Source organism: Lithobates pipiens, unplaced genomic scaffold (assembly GCF_037356315.1).
Source record: "Lithobates pipiens isolate NorthernLeopardFrog02 unplaced genomic scaffold, aLitPip1_a1.2 Scaffold_13, whole genome shotgun sequence".
Classification (NCBI taxonomy): domain Eukaryota; kingdom Metazoa; phylum Chordata; class Amphibia; order Anura; family Ranidae; genus Lithobates; species Lithobates pipiens.
In genome coordinates, this window is record NW_027507718.1 from 544,195,391 (window position 1) to 544,222,223 (window position 26,833).

The 26,833-nt window shown below is 45.3% G+C and overlaps 2 protein-coding genes across 2 annotated transcripts in view; both read right to left on the reverse strand.

Moving 5' to 3' along the window:
• Nucleotides 1-22,018, reverse strand: part of LOC143975796 (N-acetyltransferase 8-like) — a 96,036-nt gene extending 74,018 nt beyond the window's left edge. The window contains exon 1 of the mRNA XM_077478332.1: nt 21,838-22,018. Within this exon, the coding sequence (XP_077334458.1) occupies nt 21,838-21,885 (48 nt within the window). The 5' untranslated portion in view covers nt 21,886-22,018. The remainder of the gene's footprint in view (nt 1-21,837) is intronic.
• LOC143975797 (N-acetyltransferase 8-like) overlaps nt 1-26,833 on the reverse strand; it is a 47,050-nt gene that overhangs the window by 18,440 nt on the left and 1,777 nt on the right. The gene's annotated exons all lie outside the window — the stretch shown is intronic.

Below are 26,833 nucleotides of genomic sequence, written 5' to 3' on the forward strand. Positions count from 1 at the left end.
CTCTCTCCACAGAGAAATGCTGGAGCTCTGTCAGAGTGACCATCGGGGTTCTTGGTCATTTTCCTGACTAAGGCCCATCTCCCCACTCAGTTTGGCCAGGTGGCCCGCTCTAGGAAGAGTCCCGGTGGTTCCAAACTTCTTCCATTTACGGATGATGGAGGCCACTGTGCTCATTGGGACCTTCAATGCTGCAGAAATGTACCCTTCCCCAGATCTGTGCCTCCATACAATCCTGTCTCCGAGGTCTACAGACAATTCCTTGGACTTCATGGCTTGGATTGTGCTCTGACATGCACTGTTACCTGTGGGACCTTCTATAGACAGGTGTGTGCCTTTCCAAATCATGTCCAATCAACTGAATTTACCACAGGTGACCTCCAATCAACTTGTAGAAACATCTGAAGGATGATCAGTGGAGACAGGAGGAACCTGAGCTCAATTCTGAGTGTCATGGCAAAGGCCGTGAATACTTAGACCCCTTTCACACTGAGGTGTTTTTCAGGTGCTAAAGGGCATCAAAGCATCTGAAAAGCGATTAAAAAATGCCCCCCCCCCCCCGCCACGAGTGCTTACACACACTGGGGTGTTGGGCTGGTGGGACATTAAAAAAAGTCCTGCAAGCAGCATCTTTGGGGCCCATTGAAATAAATGGGCACCGCTGTCAAAGTGCCCGCGAAGAGCTTTGGCAGCGGCGCTACATGGCGCTATTAACCCTTTCCTCTGCTGCTAGCGGGGGTTAAAAGCACCCCGCTAGGGGCCCGAAACCACTAATGCGGCCCCGGCTGCAATGTGAAAGGGCTCTTACTGTATGTACATGGGATTTTATTTGTTTTGGGGGGATTGTTTGTAGAATTTTGAGGAAAATAATGAATTTTATCCATTCTGGGATGAGGCTGTAACATAACAAAATGTGGAAAAAGTGAAGCACTGTGAATACTTTCCGGATGCACCGTAGATCACCCAGAAGAGATTGCTTATTTCTCAAAAAAAAAGTGGAGTTACTTTTTACGTTTATTTTATTGTGCTGAATAAACCACCTGAAGACCAGCATTTTCTTTTTTTGGCACTTTTTGTTTAAATTAGTATTTTTTGTTAGAAAATTACTTATGACCCCCAAACATTATACATTAGCAGTTTTTAGCAGAGACCCTAGGGAATAAAATAGCAACCGTTGCAATTTGTTATGTCACACGGTATTTGCATTTGCACAGCATTTTTGGGGGAAAAAAAATACACTTTAATTAATTTTCATTTAAAAAAAACACAATATATGACCTAATGTTTTGGTAAAATATAAAAGATGATGTTATGCCGAGTAAGTAAATACCTAACATGTCACACTTTAAAATTGCGCACGCTTGTGGAATGGAGACAAACTACAGTACTTAAAAATCTCTGTAGGCGACGCTTTAAAAAAAATCTACAGGTTACCACTTTTGAGTTACAGAGGAGGTCTAGCTCTAGAATTATTGCTCTCGCTATAACGTTCGTGGTGATACCTCACAAGGGTGGTGTGAACACCGTTTACATATGTGGGCGCGACTTACGTATGCGTTTGCTTTTGCTCGCGAGCTCAGAGAGATGGGTTAGAGTTAGGGGTTAGGGGTTAATATTAGAGTTAGGCGTTAGGATTGGGGTTAATATTAGAGTTCGGGTTGGGTTTAGTATTTAGGGTTAGGGGTCAGGTTTAGAGGTTAATATTATAGTTAGGGTTCAGGATTAGGGGTTAATATTATAGTTAGGGGTCTGGATTAGGGGTTAATATTATAGTTAGGAGTCAGGATTAGGGGTTAATATTATAGTTAGGGGTCAGGATTAGGGGTTAATATTATAGTTAGGGGTCAGGATTAGGGGTTAATATTATAGTTAGGGGTCGGGATTAGGGGTTAATATTATAGTTAGGGGTTAGGATTTAGTATTAGGGTTAGGGGTCAGGATTAGGGGTTAATATTATAGTTAGGGGTCAGGATTAGGGGTTAATATTATAGTTAGGGGTCGGGATTAGGGGTTAATATTATAGTTAGGGGTCGGGATTAGGGGTTAATATTATAGTTAGGGGTTAGGATTTAGTATTAGGGTTAGGGGTCAGGATTAGGGGTTAAGATTATAGTTAGGGGTCAGGATTAGGGGTTAATATTATAGTTAGGGGTCGGGATTAGGGGTTAATATTATAGTTAGGGGTCGGGATTAGGGGTTAATATTATAGTTAGGGGTTAGGATTTAGTATTAGGGTTAGGGGTCAGGATTAGGGGTTAATATTATAGTTAGGGGTCAGGATTAGGGGTTAATATTATAGTTAGGGGTCGGGATTAGGGGTTAATATTATAGTTAGGGGTCGGGATTAGGGGTTAATATTATAGTTAGGGGTTAGGATTTAGTATTAGGGTTAGGGGTCAGGATTAGGGGTTAAGATTATAGTTAGGGGTCAGGATTAGGGGTTAATATTATAGTTAGGGGTCGGGATTAGGGGTTAATATTATAGTTAGGGGTCGGGATTAGGGGTTAATATTATAGTTAGGGGTTAGGATTTAGTATTAGGGTTAGGGGTCAGGATTAGGGGTTAATATTATAGTTAGGGGTCAGGATTAGGAGTTAATATTATAGTTAGGGGTTGGGATTAGGGGTTAATATTATAGTTAGGGGTCAGGATTTAGTATTAGGGTTAGGGGTCAGGATTAGGGGTTAAGATTATAGTTAGGGGTCAGGATTAGGGGTTAATATTATAGTTAGGGGTCAGGATTAGGGGTTAATATTATAGTTAGGGGTCGGGATTAGGGGTTAATATTATAGTTAGGGGTTAGGATTTAGTATTAGGGTTAGGGGTCAGGATTAGGGGTTAATATTATAGTTAGGGGTCAGGATTAGGGGTTAATATTATAGTTAGGGGTCGGGATTAGGGGTTAATATTATAGTTAGGGGTTAGGATTTAGTATTAGGGTTAGGGGTCAGGATTAGGGGTTAATATTATAGTTAGGGGTCAGGATTAGGGGTTAATATTATAGTTAGGGGTTAGGATTTAGTATTAGGGTTAGGGGTCAGGATTAGGGGTTAATATTATAGTTAGGGGTCGGGATTAGGGGTTAATATTATAGTTAGGGGTCTGGATTAGGGGTTAATATTATAGTTAGGAGTCAGGATTAGGGGTTAATATTATAGTTAGGGGTCAGGATTAGGGGTTAATATTATAGTTAGGGGTCGGGATTAGGGGTTAATATTATAGTTAGGGGTTAGGATTTAGTATTAGGGTTAGGGGTCAGGATTAGGGGTTAATATTATAGTTAGGGGTCAGGATTAGGGGTTAATATTATAGTTAGGGGTCGGGATTAGGGGTTAATATTATAGTTAGGGGTCGGGATTAGGGGTTAATATTATAGTTAGGGGTTAGGATTTAGTATTAGGGTTAGGGGTCAGGATTAGGGGTTAAGATTATAGTTAGGGGTCAGGATTAGGGGTTAATATTATAGTTAGGGGTCGGGATTAGGGGTTAATATTATAGTTAGGGGTCGGGATTAGGGGTTAATATTATAGTTAGGGGTTAGGATTTAGTATTAGGGTTAGGGGTCAGGATTAGGGGTTAATATTATAGTTAGGGGTCAGGATTAGGGGTTAATATTATAGTTAGGGGTTGGGATTAGGGGTTAATATTATAGTTAGGGGTTAGGATTTAGTATTAGGGTTAGGGGTCAGGATTAGGGGTTAATATTATAGTTAGGGGTCAGGATTAGGGGTTAATATTATAGTTAGGGGTTGGGATTAGGGGTTAATATTATAGTTAGGGGTCAGGATTTAGTATTAGGGTTAGGGGTCAGGATTAGGGGTTAAGATTATAGTTAGGGGTCAGGATTAGGGGTTAATATTATAGTTAGGGGTCAGGATTAGGGGTTAATATTATAGTTAGGGGTCGGGATTAGGGGTTAATATTATAGTTAGGGGTTAGGATTTAGTATTAGGGTTAGGGGTCAGGATTAGGGGTTAATATTATAGTTAGGGGTCAGGATTAGGGGTTAATATTATAGTTAGGGGTCGGGATTAGGGGTTAATATTATAGTTAGGGGTTAGGATTTAGTATTAGGGTTAGGGGTCAGGATTAGGGGTTAATATTATAGTTAGGGGTCAGGATTAGGGGTTAATATTATAGTTAGGGGTTAGGATTTAGTATTAGGGTTAGGGGTCAGGATTAGGGGTTAATATTATAGTTAGGGGTCAGGATTAGGGGTTAATATTATAGTTAGGGTTCGGGATTAGGGGTTAATATTATAGTTAGGGGTTAGGATTTAGTATTAGGGTTAGGGGTCAGGATTAGGGGGTTAAGATTATAGTTAGGGGTCAGGATTAGGGGTTAATATTATAGTTAGGGGTCAGGATTAGGGGTTAATATTATAGTTAGGGGTCGGGATTAGGGGTTAATATTATAGTTAGGGGTTAGGATTTAGTATTAGGGTTAGGGGTCAGGATTAGGGGTTAAGATTATAGTTAGGGGTCAGGATTAAGCCCCGTACACACGAGAGGACTTATGTCCGACAGACTTCCGAAGGAGTTCTGCCGGAGTTCCGACGGAGTTCTGACGGACTTTTCGACTGAGCGGACTTGGCCACACACAATCACACTAAACTCCGACGGATTCGAACGTGATGACGTACGACTGGATTCGAATACGGAAGTTCATAGCCAGTAGCCAATAGCTGCCCTAGCGTCGGTTTTAGTCCGTCGGAATAGCATACACACGAGCGGAGTTCTCGAAGGGACCGGGCCCGGCGGAGTTCCGCCGGGAAAATTTGAAGCATGTTCCATATTCTAAAGTCCTTCGGACTTTGGCGAGTCAAAAGTCCGTTGCAGCCCACACACGATCGAATAGTCTGACGGACTCAGTCCGTCGGACTTTGGACGTTGAAAAGTCCGCTCGTGTGTACGCGGCTTTAGGGGTTAATATTATAGTTAGGGGTCAGGATTAGGGGTTAATATTATAGTTAGGGTTCGGGATTAGGGGTTAATATTATAGTTAGGGGTTAGGATTTAGTATTAGGGTTAGGGGTCAGGATTAGGGTTTAATATTATAGTTAGGGGTCAGGATTAGGGGTTAATATTATAGTTAGGGGTCAGGATTTAGTATTAGGGGTTAGGATTAGGATTAGGATTAGGGTTAGGAGTTAATATTAGGGTTAGGAGTTAGGATTGGGGTTAATATTAGTGTTAGGGGTTAGGATTAGGGGTTAATATTATAGTTAGGGGTTAGGGTTTAGTATTTAGGGTTAGGGGTTAGGATTAGGGTTAGGGGTTAATATTAGAGTTAGGGGTTAGGATTCATTATTAGGGTTAGGAATTAGGATTATTTAGGGTTTAATATTAGGGTTAGGAGGTCAATCTTAGAGTTAGGGGTTAGGGGTTAATATTAGAGTTAGGGTTTAGTATTAGGATTAGAGGTTAGGATTGGGGTTAATATTAGAGTTCGGGGTTAGGGTTTAGTATTTAAGGTTAGGGGTCAGGATTAGGGGTTAATATTATAGCTAGGGGTTAGGGTTTAGTATTTAGGGTTAGGGGCTAGGATTAGGGTTGAGGGTTAATATTAGAATTAGGGGTTAAGGTTTAGTATTAGGGTTAGGAGTTAGGATTAGGGGTTAATATTGGATTTAGGGGTTTGGGTTTAGTATAAGGGTTAGGGGTTAATATTATAATTAGGGTTTGGGTTTAATATTAGGGTTTGGGTTTATTATTAGGGTTAGGGGTTAATATTAGAGCTAGGAGTTAATATTAGGGTTAGGGGTTAGGATTAGGGTTAGGGGTTAATATTAGGGTTAGGGTTTAATATTAGGGTTAGGGGTCAGGATTAGGGGTTAATATTATAGTTAGGGGTTAGGGTTAGTATTTAGGGTTAGGATTAGGGTTAGGGGTTAATATTAGAGTTAGGGGTTAGGATTCAGTATTAGGGTTAAGAGTTAGGATTAGTTAGGGTTTAATATTAGGGTTAGGGGTTAATCTTAGGCCGCGTACACACGCGGGGACTGTTCGCCCAACTTTGTCCGTCCAACAGTTTCGGCAAACAGTCCGCTCAAAATTAGCATGGACGGACATGGCCACACACGACGGACGAACAGTTTGCTGAAACCGTGCGCGATGACGTGAACGGCACGTACGACGGGACGAAAAATACGACGTCCTATACACTGCATTATAACTTTCGGCGTGAAAATCCTTTCTGAGCATGCGCGCAACTTTGTTTGACGAACAAGCCTACACACGAGCGGACTGTTCGCTGAAACAAGGTTTCAGCGGACAGTTTTTCGGAAATTCCGAAAAACCTTGTCCGTCCAACTGTCCGCTGAAACTGTCCGCTGAAAGCCCACACACGAGCGGACTGTCCGCCCAAACACTGTTCAGCGGACAAAGTTGGGCGAACAGTCCGCCCGTGTGTACGCGGCCTTAGAGTTAGGGGTTAGGATTGGGGTTAATATTAGAGTTCGGGGTTAGGGTTTAGTATTTAGGGTTAGGAGCTAGGATTAGGGTTAGGGGTTAATATTAGAATTAGGGGTTAAGTTTTAGTATTAGGGTTAGGGGTTAGGATTAGGGGTTAATATTAGAGTTAGGGGTTAGGGTTTAGTATAAGGGTTAAGGGTTAATATTATAATTAGGGTTTGGGTTTAATATTAGGGTTAGGGATTAATATTAGGGTTTGGAGTTAATATTAGGGTTAGGGATTAGGATTAGGGGTAAATATTCGAGTTAGGGTTAGGGGTTAGGATTTAATATTAGGGTTAGGGGTAAATATTAGGGTTAGGGGTTAATATTAGGGTTAGGGGTTAATATTAGGGTTAGGGATCAGGATTAGGGGTTTATATTAGGTGATAATATTAGGGTTAAGGGTTAGGGTTTTTATTATTTATTTTATTATTTATTTATTTATTATTATTTAGAAATCAGAAGGGGTTTTCGGACTTTAAATGGGGGGCACGATAACACCTCCATCCCCGATTCAGAGAACAGAAAGGGGTTTGTGGGACTTTGAGTAAAGCACAAGACACATGGTAGGAGAAATGTAAAATTGTTTAATTGGCATAAAAAGATTTGTATTTTTGTTTATATGCTAATTATTATTTATTGTTATTTAATTATTGCATTTGAGCAGAAAATCGTGCAAGGAAATGCATTAAACTTCTCTAAGAACCCCCCCCCCCTCCAAAAAACGCACCAATCTGCCCGATTCAAGCCACCAAAAAAAAAATCGCCAAGACCTTTTTTAAACTTCAGGCGTTTGGCTTCAGGTGACATGTAGTGGAGATGTAAACCGAAATAATTGATTTTTTTTTCCTCCTCCACTGTTTTGGGGCTTTGACCACCGAGCTACAAAACGCTGAGGTGTGATTGGGGCCTGAAAGTCCCCCATCCGGAGCTCACTTCGCGTGGCATCAAAGCCCGGAGCTCACTGCGCGTGGCATCAAAGCCCGGAGCTCACTGCGCGTGGCATCAAAGCCCGGAGCTCACTGTGCGTGGCATCAAAGCCCGGAGCTCACTGCGCGTGGCATCAAAGCCCGGAGTTCACGGCGCGTGGCATCAAAGCCCAGAGCTCACTGCACGTGGCATCAAAGCCCGGAGCTCACTGCGCGTGGCATCAAAGCCCGGAGCTCACTGCACGTGGCATCAAAGCCCAGAGCTCACTGCACGTGGCATCAAAGCCCAGAGCTCACTGCACGTGGCATCAAAGCCCGGAGCTCACTGCACGTGGCATCAAAGCCCGGAGCTCACTGCGTGTGGCATCAAAGCCCGGAGCACAGACCCAAGTGTAGGGAAATCTTTTACTAATGGGTAAATGATACACAGCGTTACAAAGTCCACATCCTTTCCAAACTGCAGCAGGTCAGCTCAGGTGAATGACCGACACGGGTTTATTGTCGGTGGTTATGAAGTTACATGATGGGGGGAAAAAACACACCAAAAAAAGAGTAATAAAGAGTACAATAAAAAAAATATATTTCCAAAATATCAGCACACTAAAACAAAAAAGCCCTTAAACCGGGGGGGGGGTTGACAACGCGTCGACCACCAACTAACCATTGACCGTGGCGGGTGGGTGAGGGGTAGAACACGAACACGTCCCGCATTGCTTTCCCCCCACAGCTGAAAAGCGGCGCAGGCGCACACTCAGCCAATCCTAAGCTGCAGAGAAGCCCCCGCCCCTTACATATGAGAAAGCCTCCAAAATAGCTTGGCTGGGTTCTGGGCTCTTCCAAGCTCTTCCACTGCGTGTGGCGCCCGCTTTCCCACCGGGGATCAGCACCAGAACATTCATTTCTGCCGTGAAAGCTTCCCTACACCACTCTGCATGAGGAATGTTACTTCTATGCATTCCTGACCCCCCCCCAGTACTATTCCCTCCTGACCCCTCTGTACTGTGCCCTCCTGACCCACCAATACCATACCCTTCTGACCCCCCAAATAACATACCCTCCTGACCCCCCAGTACCATGCCCTCCTGAGCCCCTAGTATTGTGACCTTCTGATTCCCAATACTACACTCTCCTGCACTGTACCCTCCTGACCCCCCAGTACCATGCCCTCCTGAGCCCCTAGTATTGTGACCTTCTGATTCCCAATACTACACTCTCCTGCACTGTACCCTCCTGACTCCCTCAGCACTGAGCCCTCCTGACTCCTATGCACCGTACCCTACTGCATCATGCCTGCCTGACCCTTCAGTACTGTACCCTCCTGACATCTCTAAACCTCACCCTTCTGACCTCCCAGTACTGTGCCCTCCTGACCCCCCAACATTATACCCTCCTGACTCCCCAGTACCATGCCCTCCTGAACACTCACTACTGTGCCCTTCTGACCACACAGTACCATGTCCTTCTGACCCCCCCAGTAGTGTGTCCGAAACCCCCTAAACCATACCCTCCTGACTCCCTCAGCACCATGCCCCTCTTGACTTCCCTGCGCCATGCCCTCCTGACCCCCCGGTACAGTACCCTCCTGACCTCCTTGTACCAGTGCTGTGCCCTCCTGTTCTCTACCCTGCTAACCTCTGACCAGCTCACCCCTGTTCTCTGCCCTACTGATCTCTATAAACTGCTCTACCTACTACTGACCTATTTACACTGCCCCACATCATATTGACCTCTGTACACTTTCCTACATACTACTGAGTTCTGTACACAGCCCTACATACTACTGAGCTCTATACTCTGCTCTAAATCCTACTGACCTCTGTACACTGCCCTACATTCTACTGACCTCTTTACACTGCTCTACATCCTACTGACCTCTGTACACTGCCCTACATCCTGCTGACCTCTGTACATTGCCCTACATCCTGCTGACCTCTGTACACTGCCCTACATACTACTGACCTCTTTACACTGCCCTACCTACTACTGGCCTCTGTACACTGCCCTACATCCTACATGCACCACACCCTCCTGACTCTCTCAGCACCATCACTTGACTTAACTGCGCCATGCTCTCCTGACCCCCCCCCCCCAGTACAGTACCCTAGTACCCTACTGACCCCCTACATCGTACCCTCCTGACCTCCTCATACCGGGCCCTCATGACCCCCCAGGTGCTGTGCTCTCCTGTTCTCCACCCTGCTAATCTCTGACCCTGTCCTACTGATCGCTACACACTGCTCTAACTACTACTGCCCCACATCCTATTGGCCTCTGTACACTTTCCTACATACTGCTGACCATTTTACACTGCCCTACATATTACTGACCTCTGTACACTGCCCTACATACTACTGACCTCTGTACACTGCCCTACATCCTTCTGACCTCTGTACACTGCTCTATATACTACTGACCTCTGTACACTGCCCTACATCCTACTGACCTCTATACACTGCCCTACATACTACTGAACTCTCTACACTGCCCTACATCCTACTGACCTCTGTACACTGCCCTACATAATACTGACCTCTCTACACTGCCCTACATACTACTGACCTCTGTACACTGCCCTACATCCTACTGACCTCTGTACACTGCCCTACATCCTACTGACCTCTGTACACTGCCCTACATCCTACTGACCTCTGTACACTGCCCTACATCCTACTGACCTCTGTACACTGCCCTATCTATTACTGACCTCTGTACACTGCTCTACATACTACTGACTTCTCTACACTACCCTACATACTACTCAGCTCTGTACTTTGCTCTACCTCCTACTGACCTCTGTACACTGCCCTACATAATACTGAGCTCTGTACACTGCCCTACCTACTACTGAAATCTGTACACTGCCCTACCTACTACTGTACACTGCTCTACATACTACTGACCTCTGTACACTGCACTCCACTGGAAGGGATCTGTACTCGGGGGAGATCTGTACTAGTGGGGATCTGTACTGGGAGGGATCTTTACTAATGGGGATCTGTACTGGGAGGGATCTTTACTAATGGGGATCTGTACTGGGGGGGGGGGGGAGACCTGAATTAGTGGGGATCTGTACTGGGGGGATCTGTACTGGGAGAATAGGATCTTTAATAGTAAGTAGGGTGGGATTTTGGCTTCAGCGGGGAGGAAATTTCATGCTGTTCTCATGTGGTGCGGTGCACACATAGTGTGATGCCCAATTATTTTCTTCTGGGTAACTGAAGCTGAACTCCCTTCCAGAAAACAAAAAATATTTATGACCCTACCAAGGCACTCCCCTGATCCCCCCTCCCCCTCTCCTTCTCCGATAGGCTAGCTGGAAACTGCACAGTCCACTGTTAACTCTTTCCTGTGAAGACAGGAAGTTCAGGAAAGCAGCACTGAGAGCGCAGGTCCATGTACCATGACCTGGATGAAGGAGGACCTTCCCTGACATACTGTAAATTCAATTTCTGGTGAAAAAGACAAAATAATAACTGTGGATCTGTAGGGAGTTCTTGGTGCACCTACCTGTCAAGAGAACCTTCACCTCATACGAGTATTCCTCTAGTGACAGAGCTGGGTAGAAAGAAAGACACGAGTCTGTCCGGTTCCACCAATAGAATTCATTGTAGAGAAGTTCTTATCCACTGAAACGCCAACAAAGAGGATTAAAATTCCATTATTTTTTTTTTTTTATTACCATGCCGAATAATCCCGGATACAAGCGTGAGATCAGAAGTCTGTATTTGGTGAATGGCGCGTTCTGCGTGTACCGGACCGGGCGACCTTGTGAAGGGCGAATCCTCCCAAAAATCGATATCTTGCATCTGCGCCGCTCTCATACTGTAAGGGGTGAATATTTCCTCTACGGTGGGGAGATGAAATAAGTTAACCTATTTGTACAGCTTCCACCAAAAATCTCTAAAAAATGTTGGGCATCCCCTGCGACGCAAATGTCATTTTTTGACGCGATAGCCCTATAGGGACGCAGGCCCTGCCACTTTCCTCATTAGAACACAGCAGGTGCAGCAGCTGACTGATAATTATAAAGTCACTCCCATTCGCATTCACTGTCTTTTATGCATCCATGTATTTCTATGTAGATTTTGTGTTTTTTCTAACAGTTGCATGCCTTTTAATATATATATATATATATATATATATATATATATATATATATATATATATATACCAACATGCATGTTTTACATGTTACTGTATTAATGCAATATTAACTTATTTCAATTTTTTTGTTATCTATAGCATATAAAGTGCCACACCAGAACCTCCTGAGGAAGCTCTACCGAGTGAAACATGTTGAGAGTGGTAGTGCTTTGCCAAAATATGCCCGTATAGACTAAGCGATTTTTGTTAAGGATAAATTATTTTTCTCTTGTTTTTTTTATCTTTATTAAATAAAATTATTGATTTGATGTGTTTTAATGGTTAATGCCTAAGCACAATTTTTACCTGTGTTAGTAAAACTGCACTATCACAGCGATCGGGTGACCTGGAACCAATCGTTAGTACGGGACCGGGGGGGCTCCCGATGAGACCCCCCCGGTCTATGTTCAGGGAGTTCGCTGTGTGGAGCGCTCCCAGCACACAGACAGATATGCATATATGCGCCCCCCCCCCCCCATGGCAAAAAAGGCCAGTCCAGTGGGGCCACATGGGGACCACATGGGGACCACAGTCCAGTGGGACCACATCTAGGCGTACTGTCTTCATGAAGGGGTTAAATTGCAGAACACGTGATTGGCTCGTTGTGCAGCTTCTCTCTTTCCCGATTCCGAGCTCTGCTGTACAAGTATCTACACGGCTTGCATTGAAAAAATGTACGTACATTTTATTTTATTTATTTATTTTTTTATGATAAAGCAATAATAAAAAAAATTTGATTAAAAATAAATAAATCAATAAATTAAAAAAATTAACTTAACCGCTTCAGCCCACTTCCGGACCAGAGCACTTTTTTTTTTTGCGATTCGGCACTGCGCCGTTTTAACTGACAATTGCGCGGTCGTGCGACGTGGCTCCCAAACAAAATCGATGTCCTTTTTTTTCCCCCCCGCAAATAAAGTTTTTTTTTTGGTGGTATTCGATCGCCTCTGCGGTTTTTATTTTTTGCGCAATAAACAAAAAAAAAAAAAAAAAAAGAGCGACAATTTTGAAAAAAAAAAACACAATTTTTTTTTACTTTTTGATATTATAAATATCCCCCAAAAATATATAAAAATATTTTTTTTTCCTCAGTTTAGGCCGATACGTATTTTTCTACATATTTTTGGCAAAAAAAAAAAAAATCGCAATAAGCGTTTATTGATTGGTTTGCACAAAAGTTATAGCGTCTACAAAATAGGGAATAGTTTTATGACATTTTTATTATTATTATTTTTTTTTAATAGTACTGTCGGCGATCAGCGATTTTTTTATCATGACTGCGACATTATGGCGGACACATCGGACACTTTCGACACATTTTTGGGAACATTGGCATTTATACAGCAATCAGTGCTATAAAAATGCAGTGATTCCTGTGTAAATGTCACTGGCAGGGAAGGGGCTAACCACTAGGGGGCGATCAACGGGGTTAAGTGTGTTCCCTAGCGTGTGTTCTAACTGAAGGGGGAAGGGGACTGTGTAGGGGCGATGACAGATTGCTGGTCATGCTCTGTATGAACACACGATCTGTCTCTTCTCCCCTCAGAGAACCGGAATCTTTGTTCACACACAGATCCCGGTTCTCCGTGTGTCAGCGGCGACTGCGGGAACCCGGCGGTGATAGTGACCGGCGGGCACTCACATCTGCTCCGGGGGCGAGCAGGGGGCGTGCGCCCCTAGTGACCGCAGGGCGAAACGACGTTACATAACATCGCCTCGCCCAGCCGTGTCATTCTGCCGCAGTACAACTGCGCCGGCTGGTCAGCAAGTGGTTAAAAAAAATGTACTTAAAGGGTAACTCCACTTTCGTGGGGGGAAAAAAAATAGCAAATAAAGAAAAAATAATATAGCGTGTATAATTACAATACAAATCATATTGTAATTAAATGTTATTAAAAACTACCTTTTCCTTTTCAATCTGCAGCCGCTGTCGTTTTCTATAAATGCAAAACAATATGGCTACCTGGAGTTGTTCTGTACACAGAATAGGTACTGACCACTCCCCACAAACATCATTTCCTGCTCGTCTGATTGGCTCACCAGTTTTCCCAGAAGTCTGCACTAAGAATACAAGTCAGATTTCAGGCATCCCCCGCAACACAAATGTCATTTTTGGTGAGATGTTTCCAATAGGAACACGTCTAAAGGGATGCAGGCCCAGCAGATTTCCTCATTAGTGCTCTGCAGCTGCCACAGCTGACTGATAATTATGAAACCCCATCCCATTAGACCCCCCTCTGCCCAGAGGCACAGACAAACACACAGGGAGTACTTCAGAATAACAGAAGGTAGAAATCTGCAACAAAGGTGGTTATAATCCATGTAATGCACATCGATCACCCGGAGGGGAATGTTTTTTTTCCTCAACAAAAGTGGAGTTACTCTTTAAAGTGGTTGTAAACACTCACATATACCCAGTGACGTGGTCTCAGGTAATACACAGAGATGAAACCATTCCTCTTACATACGTTGTACCCGTTTATCTGTAGTCTTCTCTTCTCTACTTCTAGTCATATTGCTGAATTTATAAAGCTTGTTTGAGTTGTCAGAAAAAAGTGGGCGGGGAGCTTAAGTTACACATTGCAGATCTCAGTGAGGAGAGATCTGAGAGATGATTGGAGGGATGGTACAACCCCCCCCCCCCTTTTCACACAGGAACAGAGCTGAGGTTGTCAATCATGGGCTTTGTGCTGGAGTTCCCTCCCCTGTCTCCTTTTCTCTCTTGGTGTCAGGGAAAACTTGTCAGAAGTGATTCATGCAGATAGCAGAGGAAGGAGGCAGCAGACAGAAATGACACGTAGCGCTCTGAAGTGAGTCAAGTACACAGTATAGTGGGGTGTGCTTTGTTCACATTTCATGTCTGAGGTTTACAGCCACTTTAATGATGTACCAATGAATACAGAGCCGCAATAATGTCCAGCTTATACATCTGCCTGGAGTTCGGGTTTAACCATCTTCCACCTGCCGTATAGACTAATGACAGTGGGCGGGATGCTCTCTCATTCTGGGACAACGTTATATGACGTTGCCCTGGGACGCGGGAGGCGGGCAGTACAACGGTCAACGGCAGCTCTGTCCCTGGGACATGACACAACCTCGATCCCGGTAAAGATCTGCTGATGAGGCTCCGTACCCATGTGATCAGCTTTGTCCAATCGCATCTGATCACATGTAAACAAGAAAATGCCGATTATCGGCTTTCCTCTCCTCACACTGACAGCGAGGAGAGGAGACCCGATCGGCAGCATTTCCTCACAGAGGAGACCTGTACAGACAATCAGGGCACTCATCATCAGTGCAGAACAGGGCTGGACTGGGACAGAAATTTGGCCCTGGACTTCATCCACACCAGCCCACTTACATTTTGAGTGTCCCATCACCAGCCCCCTTACATCATAGTGTCCCATCACCACCCCCTTACATCAGAGTGTCCCATCAGCATCCCCTTACATCAGAGTGTCCCATCAGCATCCCCTTACATCAGAGTGTCCCATCAGCATCCCCTTACATCAGAGTGTCCCATCAGCATCCCCCTTACATCAGAGTGTCCCATCGGCAGCCCCCTTACATCAGAGTGTCCCATCGGCAGCCCCCTTACATCAGAGTGTCCCATCAGCAACCCCCATACATCAGAATGTCCCATCAGCACCCCCTTACATCAGAGTGTCCCATCACCAGCCCCCTTACATCAGAGTGTCCCATCACCAGCCCCCTTACATCAGAGTGGCCCACTGAGCCATCGGCCCACTGGGAAACTCCCTGTAGTCCCGATGGCCAGTACATGCCTGGTGCAGAATCAGCAGTGCCCATCAGTAATGTCAATCATTGACCATCAGTGATGTCAGTCAGTGCCCATCAGTGATGCCAATTTGTTCCCATCAGTGATGCCAATTTGTGCCCATCAGTGATGCCAATCTGTGCCTATCAGTGATGCCAATGTGTGTAGATCAGTGATGCAAATGTGTGCCCATCAGTAATGTCAATTTGTGCCCATCTGATAACATGAACCTTGGGGTACACCACTAATAACACTGAACCTTGGGGTACACCACTAATAACACTGAACCTCTGAACCTCGGGGTAAACCACTAATAAAATTGAACCTTGGGGTACACTACTGATAACACTTAACCTTGGGGTACACCACTAATAACACTGAACCTCGGGGTACACCACTAATAACACTGAACCTTGGGGTACACCACTAATAACACTGAACCTTGGGGTACACCACTAATAACATTGAACCTTGGGGTGCACCACTAATAACACTGAACCTTGGGGTACACCACTAATAACACTGAACCTCTGAACCTTGGGGTACACCACTAAAAACATTGAACCTTGGGGTACACCACTAATAACACTGAACCTTGGGGTACACCTCTAATAACACTGAACCTTGGGGTACACCACTAATAACACTGAACCTTGGAGTACACCACTAATAACAGTAAACCTTGGGGTACACCTCTAATAACACTGAACCTTGGGGTAACACTGAACCTTGGGGTACACCACTAATAATTCTGAACCTTGGGGTAACACTGAACCTTGGGGTACACCACTAATAATTCTGAACCTTGGGGTAAACCACTAATAACACTGAACCTTGGGATAAACCACTAATAACACTGAACCTTGGGGTACACCACTAATAACACTGAACCCTGGGGTACACCACTAATAACACTGAACCTTGGGGTACACCACTCTTAACACTGAACCTTGGGGTAAACCACTAATAATTCTGAACCTTGGGGTACACCACTAATAACACTGAACCTTGGGGTACACCACTAATATCACTGAACCTTGGGGTACACCACTCTTAACACTGAACCTTGGGGTACACCTCTAATAACAATGAACCTTGGGGTAAACCACTAATAACACTGAACCTTGGGGTACACCTCTAATAACACTGAACCTTGGGGTACACCACTAATAACACTGAACCTTGGGGTAAACCACTAATAACACTGAACCTTGGGGTACACCACTAATAACACTGAACCTTGGGGTACACCTCTAATAACAATGAACCTTGGGGTACACCACTAATAACACTAAACCTTGGGGTACACCTCTAATAACACTGAACCTTGGGGTACACCACTAATAACAATGAACCTTGGGGTACACCACTAATAACACTAAACCTTGGGGTACACCACTAATAATTCTGAACCTTGGGGTACACCACTAATAACACTGAACCTTGGGGTACACCACTAATAGGGATGAGCCGAACACCCCCCGGTTCGGTTCGCACCAGAACTTGCGAACGACCCCCGCGTTCGGTACGAACGTTAGAACCCCATTGAAGTCTATGGGACTCGAACGTTCGAATTGGAAAGTGCTAATTTTAACGGCTAATATGCAAGATAGTGTCCTAAAAAAGGGTTTGGCGACCTGCCTCCTGCCTCAGGGGACATGGGTCACTGCAAAAAAAAGTTTTAAAAACTACCGTTTTGGCGGGAGCACTGATTTTAATGACGATTAAAGTGAAAAAAAAAAGTGAAATATTCCTTTAAATATGGTGCCTGGGGGGTGTCTGTAGTATGCCTGTGAAGTGCCACGTGTTTCCCGTGTTTAGAACAGTCCCTGCACAAAATGACATTAAACGGAAATAACACCATTTAAAACTGCTTGTGGTTTTAATGTTATATCTGGTTCCTGCAATATGGTTGAAAATCATTGAGAAAAATGGAATGGGTAGCCCTCCCTGCCCATTACCAGCCTATTTGGGTCTTGTACGCATATTAAGGGGAACCCCGTACCCATATTAAAAAAAGGAAATGCGTGTGGCCCCCAGGCCCTATATACTCAGAACAGCAGTATACAGGCGGTGCAAACAAGACAGGGACTGTGTAGGTTTGTTGTGTTAAGTTGAATCTGTTTGTAATTTTCAACTGGTACATTTTTAAAGTGTAGCTCCAGTCAAAAAAACTATCTTTAAGCTTTTTGGAAAACATAGGGAAGGGTTATCACCCCTGTATAATTTGTTTTGTCGTCCATCTTTTTTCATCTCACTTGCTGCTGTCTCCTTGCGTTTGCAAGTAGGAGATGTTTGTAAGTTGGATGTTTGAAAGTAGGGGCCTGCCCTATATTATAGCGGTATGTACTGGGTACAGAGCACGCAGACAGCACGCACTAACACTACTGACTGCAAGCTCTATTATTAACCACTTGTTAGCCCAATGTTTGCATAAAGTGAAAGATGAAGTTATGCTGAGTAAATAGATATCAAACATGTCACTCTTCAAAATTGCACATGCCCGTGGAATGGCGCCAAACGTCGCTACTTAAAAAATCCCCATAGGCGACGCTTTAAATATTTTTTTACTGGTTACATGTTTTGAGTTGCAGAGGAGGTCTAGGACTAGAATTATTGCTCTCGCTCTAACATTCTCGGCGATACCTCACATGTGTGGCACATGCGAGCACATGGGGACATGGGCGCTTTAATTTTTATTTTATTTTTTTATTGTTCATTTTACTTTATTTATTTTAGTTTGACATTTTTTTTCCCAAAAATATATTTTTGATCACTTTTATTCCTATTACAAGAAATGTAAACATCCCTTGTAATAGGAATATGGGGTGACAGGTCCTCTTTACAGTGAAATCTGGGGGGTCAATATGACCCCACATCTCACCTCTAGGCTGGGAAGCCTGAAATAAAAAATAAAAAAAAGATTCTGGCTTTGATCGTACTGGCGAGTTGGTAGAAGCACCGGAGGGCGGTGAGGGGTGGGGGGCGTCTATGGCTGGGTATTTCAGGGTATCACCGAGTATGGCTGGGTATCTCTGAGTATGGCTGGGTATGGCAATTTATGGCAGGGTATTACAGAGTATTGGCGGGGTATTGGCGGGGTACTACAGAGTAATAGCAGGGTACTGCACTGCAGAGTAATGGCAGGGTACTGCACTGCAGAGTAATGGCGGGGTACTGCACTGCAGAGTAATGGCAGGGTACTGCACTGCAGAGTAATGGCGGGGTACTGCACTGCAGAGTAATGGCGGGGTACTGCAGAATAATGGCGGGGTACTGCACTGCAGAGTAATGGCGGGGTACTGCAGAGTAATGGCGGGGTACTGCACTGCAGAGTAATGGCAGGGTACTGCACTGCAGAGTAATGGCGGGGTACTGCACTGCAGAGTAATGGCGGGGTACTACAGAGTAATGGCAGGGTACTGCACTGCAGAGTAATGGCAGGGTACTGCACTGCAGAGTAATGGCGGGGTACTGCACTGCAGAGTAATGGCGGGGTACTGCAGAGTAATGGCGGGGTACTGCAGAGTAATGGCAGGGTACTGCAGAGTATGCACTGGTATTGCAGAGTATTGGCAGGGAATTGAGGGGTTAAATTCGGTGAGCAGCGATGTGGGCACTGCAGATGCAGCCCACATCGCTGCTGACACCGATCTCTTTCCCCTCCGCTGTACCGATCGGTACAGAAAGGGGAGGGAGGAACAGGCGTCATAACATGACGCCGGTTTGTTTCCAAGTGATCACTCCGTCATTTGACGGAGCAATCACGTGGTAAACGGCCGCTATGAGCGGCCGTTTACCGTGATGCGCCGGGTCCTATGGACCCGGCGGTCACGGATGCTCTCGAGTGCGCACACCTCGGGGCACGCGAGAGCAGAATTCTGGGAGGCCGTTAATTAACGGCCTCTCTGAGTTAAACAACCGCCCTGAAGCCGTTAATCGGCAATGGGCAGTTGTTAAGTGGTTAAAGCTAGATCACTAGCTATATAGGTGAGGTGAATATAGTGGTGTATACTGCAGTCAGGGCACAGACAACAACCACTACACAGCAGCAAGATAGGAAATCAGCCAAAAACGATTGGTGTGTACTGTGTTGAAGGTACACAGAACACCCACTGCTTCAGATGCAAAGTAACACACTACAGGAGGCCGCCTTAAAGGCGGCCTTATATAGTGTGGGGCGTGCACTACACAGTCTGAGCTATGATTGGCCACAGGCAGGATGCCTGTGGCCAATCATGGCTCTCCTCGCTGCCGGCGCTGCGATTGGCCAAGCATGCGGGGTCATAGTGCATGCTTGGCCAATCATCGGGCAGCAATGCACTGCGCCAACGCAGTGCATTGTGGTCCGCGCGCGCGTCACTCGAATTTTGACGCGAACGGCCAAAACGTTCGGAATTCGCCGAACGGCCGAACGGCCAATGTTCGAGTCGAACGTACGTTCGACTCGAACACGAAGCTCATCCCTAACCACTAATAACACTAAACCTTGGGGTACACCACTAATAATTGTGAACCTTGGGGTACACCACTAATAACACTGAACCTTGGGGTACACCACTAATAACAATGAACCTTGGGGTACACCACTAATAACAATGAACCTTGGGGTACACCACTAATAACACTAAACCTTGGGGTACACCTCTAATAACACTGAACCTTGGGGTACACCACTAATAACAATGAACCTTGGGGTACACCACTAATAACACTATACCTTGGGGTACACCACTAATAATTGTGAACCTTGGAGTACACCACTAATAACACTGAACCTTGGGGTACACCACTAATAATTGTGAACCTTGGGGTACACCACTTATAACACTGAACCTTGGGGTACACCACTAATAACAATGAACCTTGGGGTACACCTCTAATAACACTGAACCTTGGGGTACACCACTAATAACAATGAACCTTGGGGTACACCACTAATAACACTAAACCTTGGGGTACACCACTAATAATTCTGAACCTTGGGGTACACCACTAATAACACTGAACCTTGGTGTACACCACTAATAACACTAAACCTTGGGGTACACCACTAATAATTGTGAACCTTGGGGTACACCACTAATAACACTGAACCTTGGGGTACACCACTAATAACAATGAACCTTGGGGTACACCACTAATAACAATGAACCTTGGGGTACACCACTAATAACACTAAACCTTGGGGTACACCTCTAATAACACTGAACCTTGGGATACACCACTAATAACAATGAACCTTGGGGTACACCACTAATAACACTAAACCTTGGGGTACACCACTAATAATTGTGAACCTTGGAGTACACCACTAATAACACTGAACCTTGGGGTACACCACTAATAATTGTGAACCTTGGGGTACACCACTAATAACAATGAACCTTGGGGTACACCACTAATAACACTAAACCTTGGGGTACACCACTAATAATTCTGAACCTTGGGGTACACCACTAATAACACTGAACCTTGGTGTACACCACTAATAACACTAAACCTTGGGGTACACCACTAATAATTGTGAACCTTGGGGTACACCACTAATAACACTGAACCTTGGGGTACACTACTAATAACACTAAACCTTGGGGTACACCACTAATAATTGTGAACCTTGGGGTACACCACTAATAGCACTGAGCCTTGGGGTACACCACTAATAACAATGAACCTTGGGGTACACCACTAATAACAATGAACCTTGGGGTACACCTCTAATAACACTGAACCTTGGGGTACACCACTAATAACAATGAACCTTGGGGTACACCACTAATAACACTAAACCTTGGGGTACACCTCTAATAACACTGAACCTTGGGGTACACCACTAATAACAATGAACCTTGGGGTACACCACTAATAATTCTGAACCTTGGGGTACACCACTAATAACACTGAACCTTGGGGTACACCACTAATAATTCTGAACCTTGGGGTACACCACTAATAACACTGAATCTTGGGGTACACCACTAATAATTCTGAACCTTGGGGTAAACCACTAATAACACTGAACCTTGGGGTACACCACTAATAACACTAAACCTTGGGGTACACCACTAATAACACTGAACCTTGGGGTACACCCCTAATAACACTGAACCTTGGGGTACACCACTAATAACACTGAACCTTGGGGTACACCTCTAATAACACTAAACCTTGGGGTACACCACTAATAACACTGAACCTTGGGGTACACCACTAATAACACTAAACCTTGGGGTACACCTCTAATAACACTGAACCTTGGGGTACACCACTAATAACAATGAACCTTGGGGTACACCACTAATAATTCTGAACCTTGGGGTACATCACTAATAACACTGAACCTTGGAGTACACCACTAATAACAATGAACCTTGGGGTACACCACTAATAATTCTGAACCTTGGGGTACACCTCTAATAACACTGAACCTTGGGGTACACTCCTAATAACACTGAACCTTGGGGTACACCACTAAAAACAATGGATTTCTATCCATTTACAAACTGATCTTTCCCAGCCTGTAGACTTTACCTGGCACATGAGCCGCGTGTGGGGAACTGTGTCGATCACTCCTTGCATAAATATCAATTGAAAAATTGTCTTTTGTTGGGCCAGGCGGTGCTGACGGGGGGCCACCTAATGGAATGAATCTTGGCCAATTTTGCAGAAGACATCCAAATTCTATATCACGAAAAGAGTTAAGAACTTTTTGGTTTTCTACACTGACAACGTCATAACTCTCTGTGATAATCATGTGCTCATTGTACATTGTACTCAGGTACAAACATTTATTCTTCACAGAGTTTAATAAACATTATCAGGTTACTGAGGTTCAGATATCAGTATTGCGGTCAGGCTTTTCCAGGCGAGGATTCCAGGAGAATCATAAAACATGGACGTTGTACTCGCAGTTCAGGAAGCATTGTAATCCAATGGCCTCCCAAATAACCTCCAACCGGGAACAATGGCCGATCCGGGTAATATTTTACGTGTTGGATTAGAGCACAGAGTGCCATGCTGACAGTGCATTTCATCCGAGACAAAGATTAACCGACATCATCTCCTCCGTGTAAATCTATTACACATTCATGAAGAACACAACTTCTTTGAAGACTTTACAATGAATCAGATTAACACAGAGTTCTCCAAACGGTGGCCCTTTGCTTGCCTTTATCCAGCCGTTGGGGCACTATTCCTCCCACTGACCCCAATGATGGGGCACTATTCCTCCCACTGACCCCAATGATGGGACACTATTCCTCCCACTGCCACCAATGATGGGACACTATTCCTCCCAATGACCCCAATGATGGGGCACTATTCCTCCCACTGACCCCAATGATGGGGCACTATTCCTCCCACTGCCACCAATGATGGGACACTATTCCTCCCAATGACCCCAATGATGGGGCACTATTCCTCCCACTGACCCCAATGATGGGGCACTATTCCTCCCACTGCCACCAATGATGGGACACTATTCCTCTCAATGACCCCAATGATGGGGCACTATTCCTCCCAATGACCCCAATGATGGGGCACTATTCCTCCCACTGACCCCAATGATGAGGCACCATACCTTCCACTGACACCAACAATGGAGCGCTATTCTTCCCCTTGACACCAACAATGGAGCACTATTCTTCCCCTTGAAACCAACAATGGAGCACTATTCTTCCCCTTGAAACCAACAATGGAGCACTATTCTTCCCCTTGACATGACAATGTGTTGCTTTTACTTACCACAAAGCTTGGGGCTTTTCTACCCCCCCAACCCCCACTGGGCTCAGTCCAGCCCCCCCACCCCCTCAGAAGTCTGAAAGACCGTAACCTTGCCCTTTCTAGTGGTCTCCAAACTGCGGTCCTTTGTTTGCCTTTATCTGACCCTTGGGGCACTATTCCTTCTACAGACACCAATGATGGGGCACTATTCCTTTCAGAGACACCATTGATGGGGCACTATTCCTTCCACTGACACCGGTGATGGGGTACTATTCCTTCCACCGACACCAATGAAGGAGCTCTCTACCTCCCACTGACACCAATGATGTGGCACTAATCCTTCCACTGACACCAACAATGGGTGGGGCACTATTTCTTCCCTTGATGCCACCAATGGGGCCCTATTTCTTTCACTGACTCCCACTTTCCACCAAGCTTGGGGCATTTTCTATCCCCATTAGGCACAGTCCAACTCCCCTACAGTCTGAAAGTCAATACATTTTACCTTTCTTTACCAATCACCATGGAATATATTAAGCCTTCAACTGTGAATGGATGAGATGTCACCAGAAAACAGATACACTCTTTTATTAGTCACACCAGGTCATGTCACCTCAGTCAAGCCAATGGTTCAGGGATGGGCCCCTTCCTCAAAATAACATTGGCCACCTAGTTACCTTGAGGAAGAACACCGTATGGCCCTGAAATATTGGCTTACTTGACTGAGGTGACCCATACAAGCAGATTACAGTGGGACAACGCTGGACTCGCTGTGCAGTGAGTATGTTCTTTGAAAAACACTACAGGTAAGTGGTAAAAAAAAACATGGGGAGCGTTTCATAGCGTTGTAAGCCATATAGGAAGGTGAAAATTCACAAGACAACTGACAACAATGCATTCATTTTCAAGAACACCCAACAAAATATCAAAGCACACAACACTTCCTGTACATGTAGCACTTACCCCTGAAGGAGCGGCTGAATTTTTCTGGGCTTACCAATTACCTCCACCAGCTCGTACTCGTTGTCCTTGTCTAGGGGTTCCCAGGGTACGTTGAGGAATCAGATGAGCAGAAGGTCCACTGATACCAACAATGGGGCATAATTCCCCTCACTGATTCAAATGAAGGGCTACTATTCCTCCTAATGACCCCAACAATGGGGCACAATTTTTCCCAATGACAACAATAGGCCCCAATGACACCAAGGAGAGGCACAATTCCTGCCAGTGACACAAATGTTGGGGCACAAATCCTCCCACTGAAACAAATGATGGGACATTATTTTTTGCCAATGACGTCGGGACCTTTGCTACTCCCAATTACCACAGTCCGTCTCCCCCAAAGTTTAAAGGACAGTAAACTGGCCCTTTGCTCAGAAAGTTTGGAGCTACCTGTTCTAGATCCATCTTTTGGCTTATAACAGGATTCACGTAATGGTGGACTGTGGCCTGAACCCGGACTGAGCGCCACGGCCCTGTTCGGACCAAGGCCATGCCACTCATCAGCCTGGGTGTTCTCACTCTCTTGGTTCTCCAGCCCAGCTGCTGCTATCACCCTCACCCTGCTACAAATCGGGACAGACGGTGGGACTCTTCATATGAACAAGCCGGTAATCACCCGCTTGTTACTGTAGTAAGTAATGTAGTAAGTTGGGCTGCTCCCTCCTACTGTCCTGATATGATAGCGTTGGCGAGGCGGGAGAACATCCAGAAGCTGCGGGCCTCTACATTGGCAAGAATGTGTAGGGGAGGCTGCACAATGATGTTTAAAGGGGACACTGTGATGTAAAGGGGGGTGCACTGTGATATTTAAAGGGGGTCGTGGTGATGTGTAAAAGGGGATCTGTAATGTATAAGGGGCATTGTGACGTGAAGGGGAACAAAGGACACTGTTGGACTGCTTTAAAGGGGTGATGTGATGTGATGGATGTCTGTGATGTGAAGGGGGGCTGAGGACAGTTATGTAAAGGAGGGGCTATGATGTGAAGGGGGGCTAAGGACAGTTAGGTAAATGGGGGCTATGATGTGAAGGGGGCTAAGGGCAGTTAGGTAAATGGGGGCTATGATGTGAAGGGGGCTAAGGACAGTTATGTAAAGGGGGGGCTATGATGTGAAGGGGGGCTAAGGACAGTTATGTAAAGGGGGGGCTATGATGTGAAGGGGGGCTAAGGACAGTTATGTAAAGGGGGGGCTATGATGTGAAGGGGGGCTAAGGACAGTTAGGTAAATGGGGGCTATGATGTGAAGGGGGCTAAGGACAGTTAGGTAAATGGGGGCTATGATGTGAAGGGGGCTAAGGACAGTTAGGTAAATGGGGGCTATGATGTGAATGGGGCTAAGGACAGTTATGTAAAGGGGGGGCTATGATGTGAAGGGGGGCTAAGGACAGTTATGTAAAGGGGGGGCTATGATGTGAAGGGGGGCTGAGGACACGGATGTACAAGGGAACTGTGATATGAAAGGGGTCTGTGATGTGTTATAGTGCAAACATGAGATTTGGACCTCTAAAACAGAAATAGTAAATATTACCAGCTGGACCCCCGTAAATTTTAATTCAAGACCCCTGGCCTATAAGCTAACAATTCATATTGGCTTTTTTTTTTGTTTGTTTACAAATGTTTTTATTGGAAGATTAATTGACATACATGTGGTGGTAAGCAAATAAAACGTATACAGACTTCACAGGTCAATGCAAATGTAGCTAATACAGAAATATTGTCTACAACACCGTCAACTCTGTATTTTGCACATCATACCAGTGAAGGCTGGTGCTCAGAATTTTTGGGTGGGGCACAAACAAACTGAAAAATACTGAAGCCCCCTCCCCCCCCCCACGATCAATTGCAGCTTCACTGTGCCCATCAATTGCAACCACTGTGCCCATCGTATGCAGCCATTGTGCTCATCATACACAGCCACTTGTGCCCATCATATGCAGCCATTGCGCCCATCAAAAGCAGCCACTGTGCCCATCATATACAGCCACTTGTGCCCATAATACACAGCCACTTTTGCCCATCATATGCAGCCACTTGTGCCCATCATATGCAGCCACTTGTGCCGATCAATTGCAGCCACTTGTACCCATTAAATGCAGCCACTCGTGCCCATCATATGCAGCCACTCGTGCCCATCATATGCAGCCACTTGTGCTCATCATATGTAGCCATTGTGCCCATCAAAAGCAGCCACTGTGCCCATCAAATGCAGCCACTTGTGCCCATCATATGCAGCCATTGTGCCCATCATATGCAACCACTTGTGCCTATCATAGGCAGACGCTTGTGCCCATCATATGTAGCCAATTGTGCCAATCATATGCGGCCACTTGTGCCCATCAAATGCAGCGTGCCCATCATATGCAGCCATTTGTGCCCATAAAATGCAGCCACTTGTGCCCATGAAATGCAGCCACTTGTGCCCATCATATGCAGCCTCTTGTGCCTGTCAAATGCAGCCACTTGTGCCCATTATATGCAGCCACTTGTGCCCATCATATGCAGCCATTGTGCCCATCAAACTCAGCCACTTGTGCCCATCATATACAGCCTTTGTGCCCATCATATACAGCCTTTGTGCCCATCAAATGCAGCCACTTGTGCCCATCATATGCAGCCATTGTGCCCATCAAACTCAGCCACTTGTGCCCATCATATACAGCCATTTTGCCCATCAAACACAGCCACTTGTGCCCATCATATGCAGCCACTTGTGCCCATCATATGCAGCCATTGTGCCCATCAAATACAGCCACTGTGCCCATCATATGCAGCCACTTGTGCCCATCATATGCGGCAACCTCTGT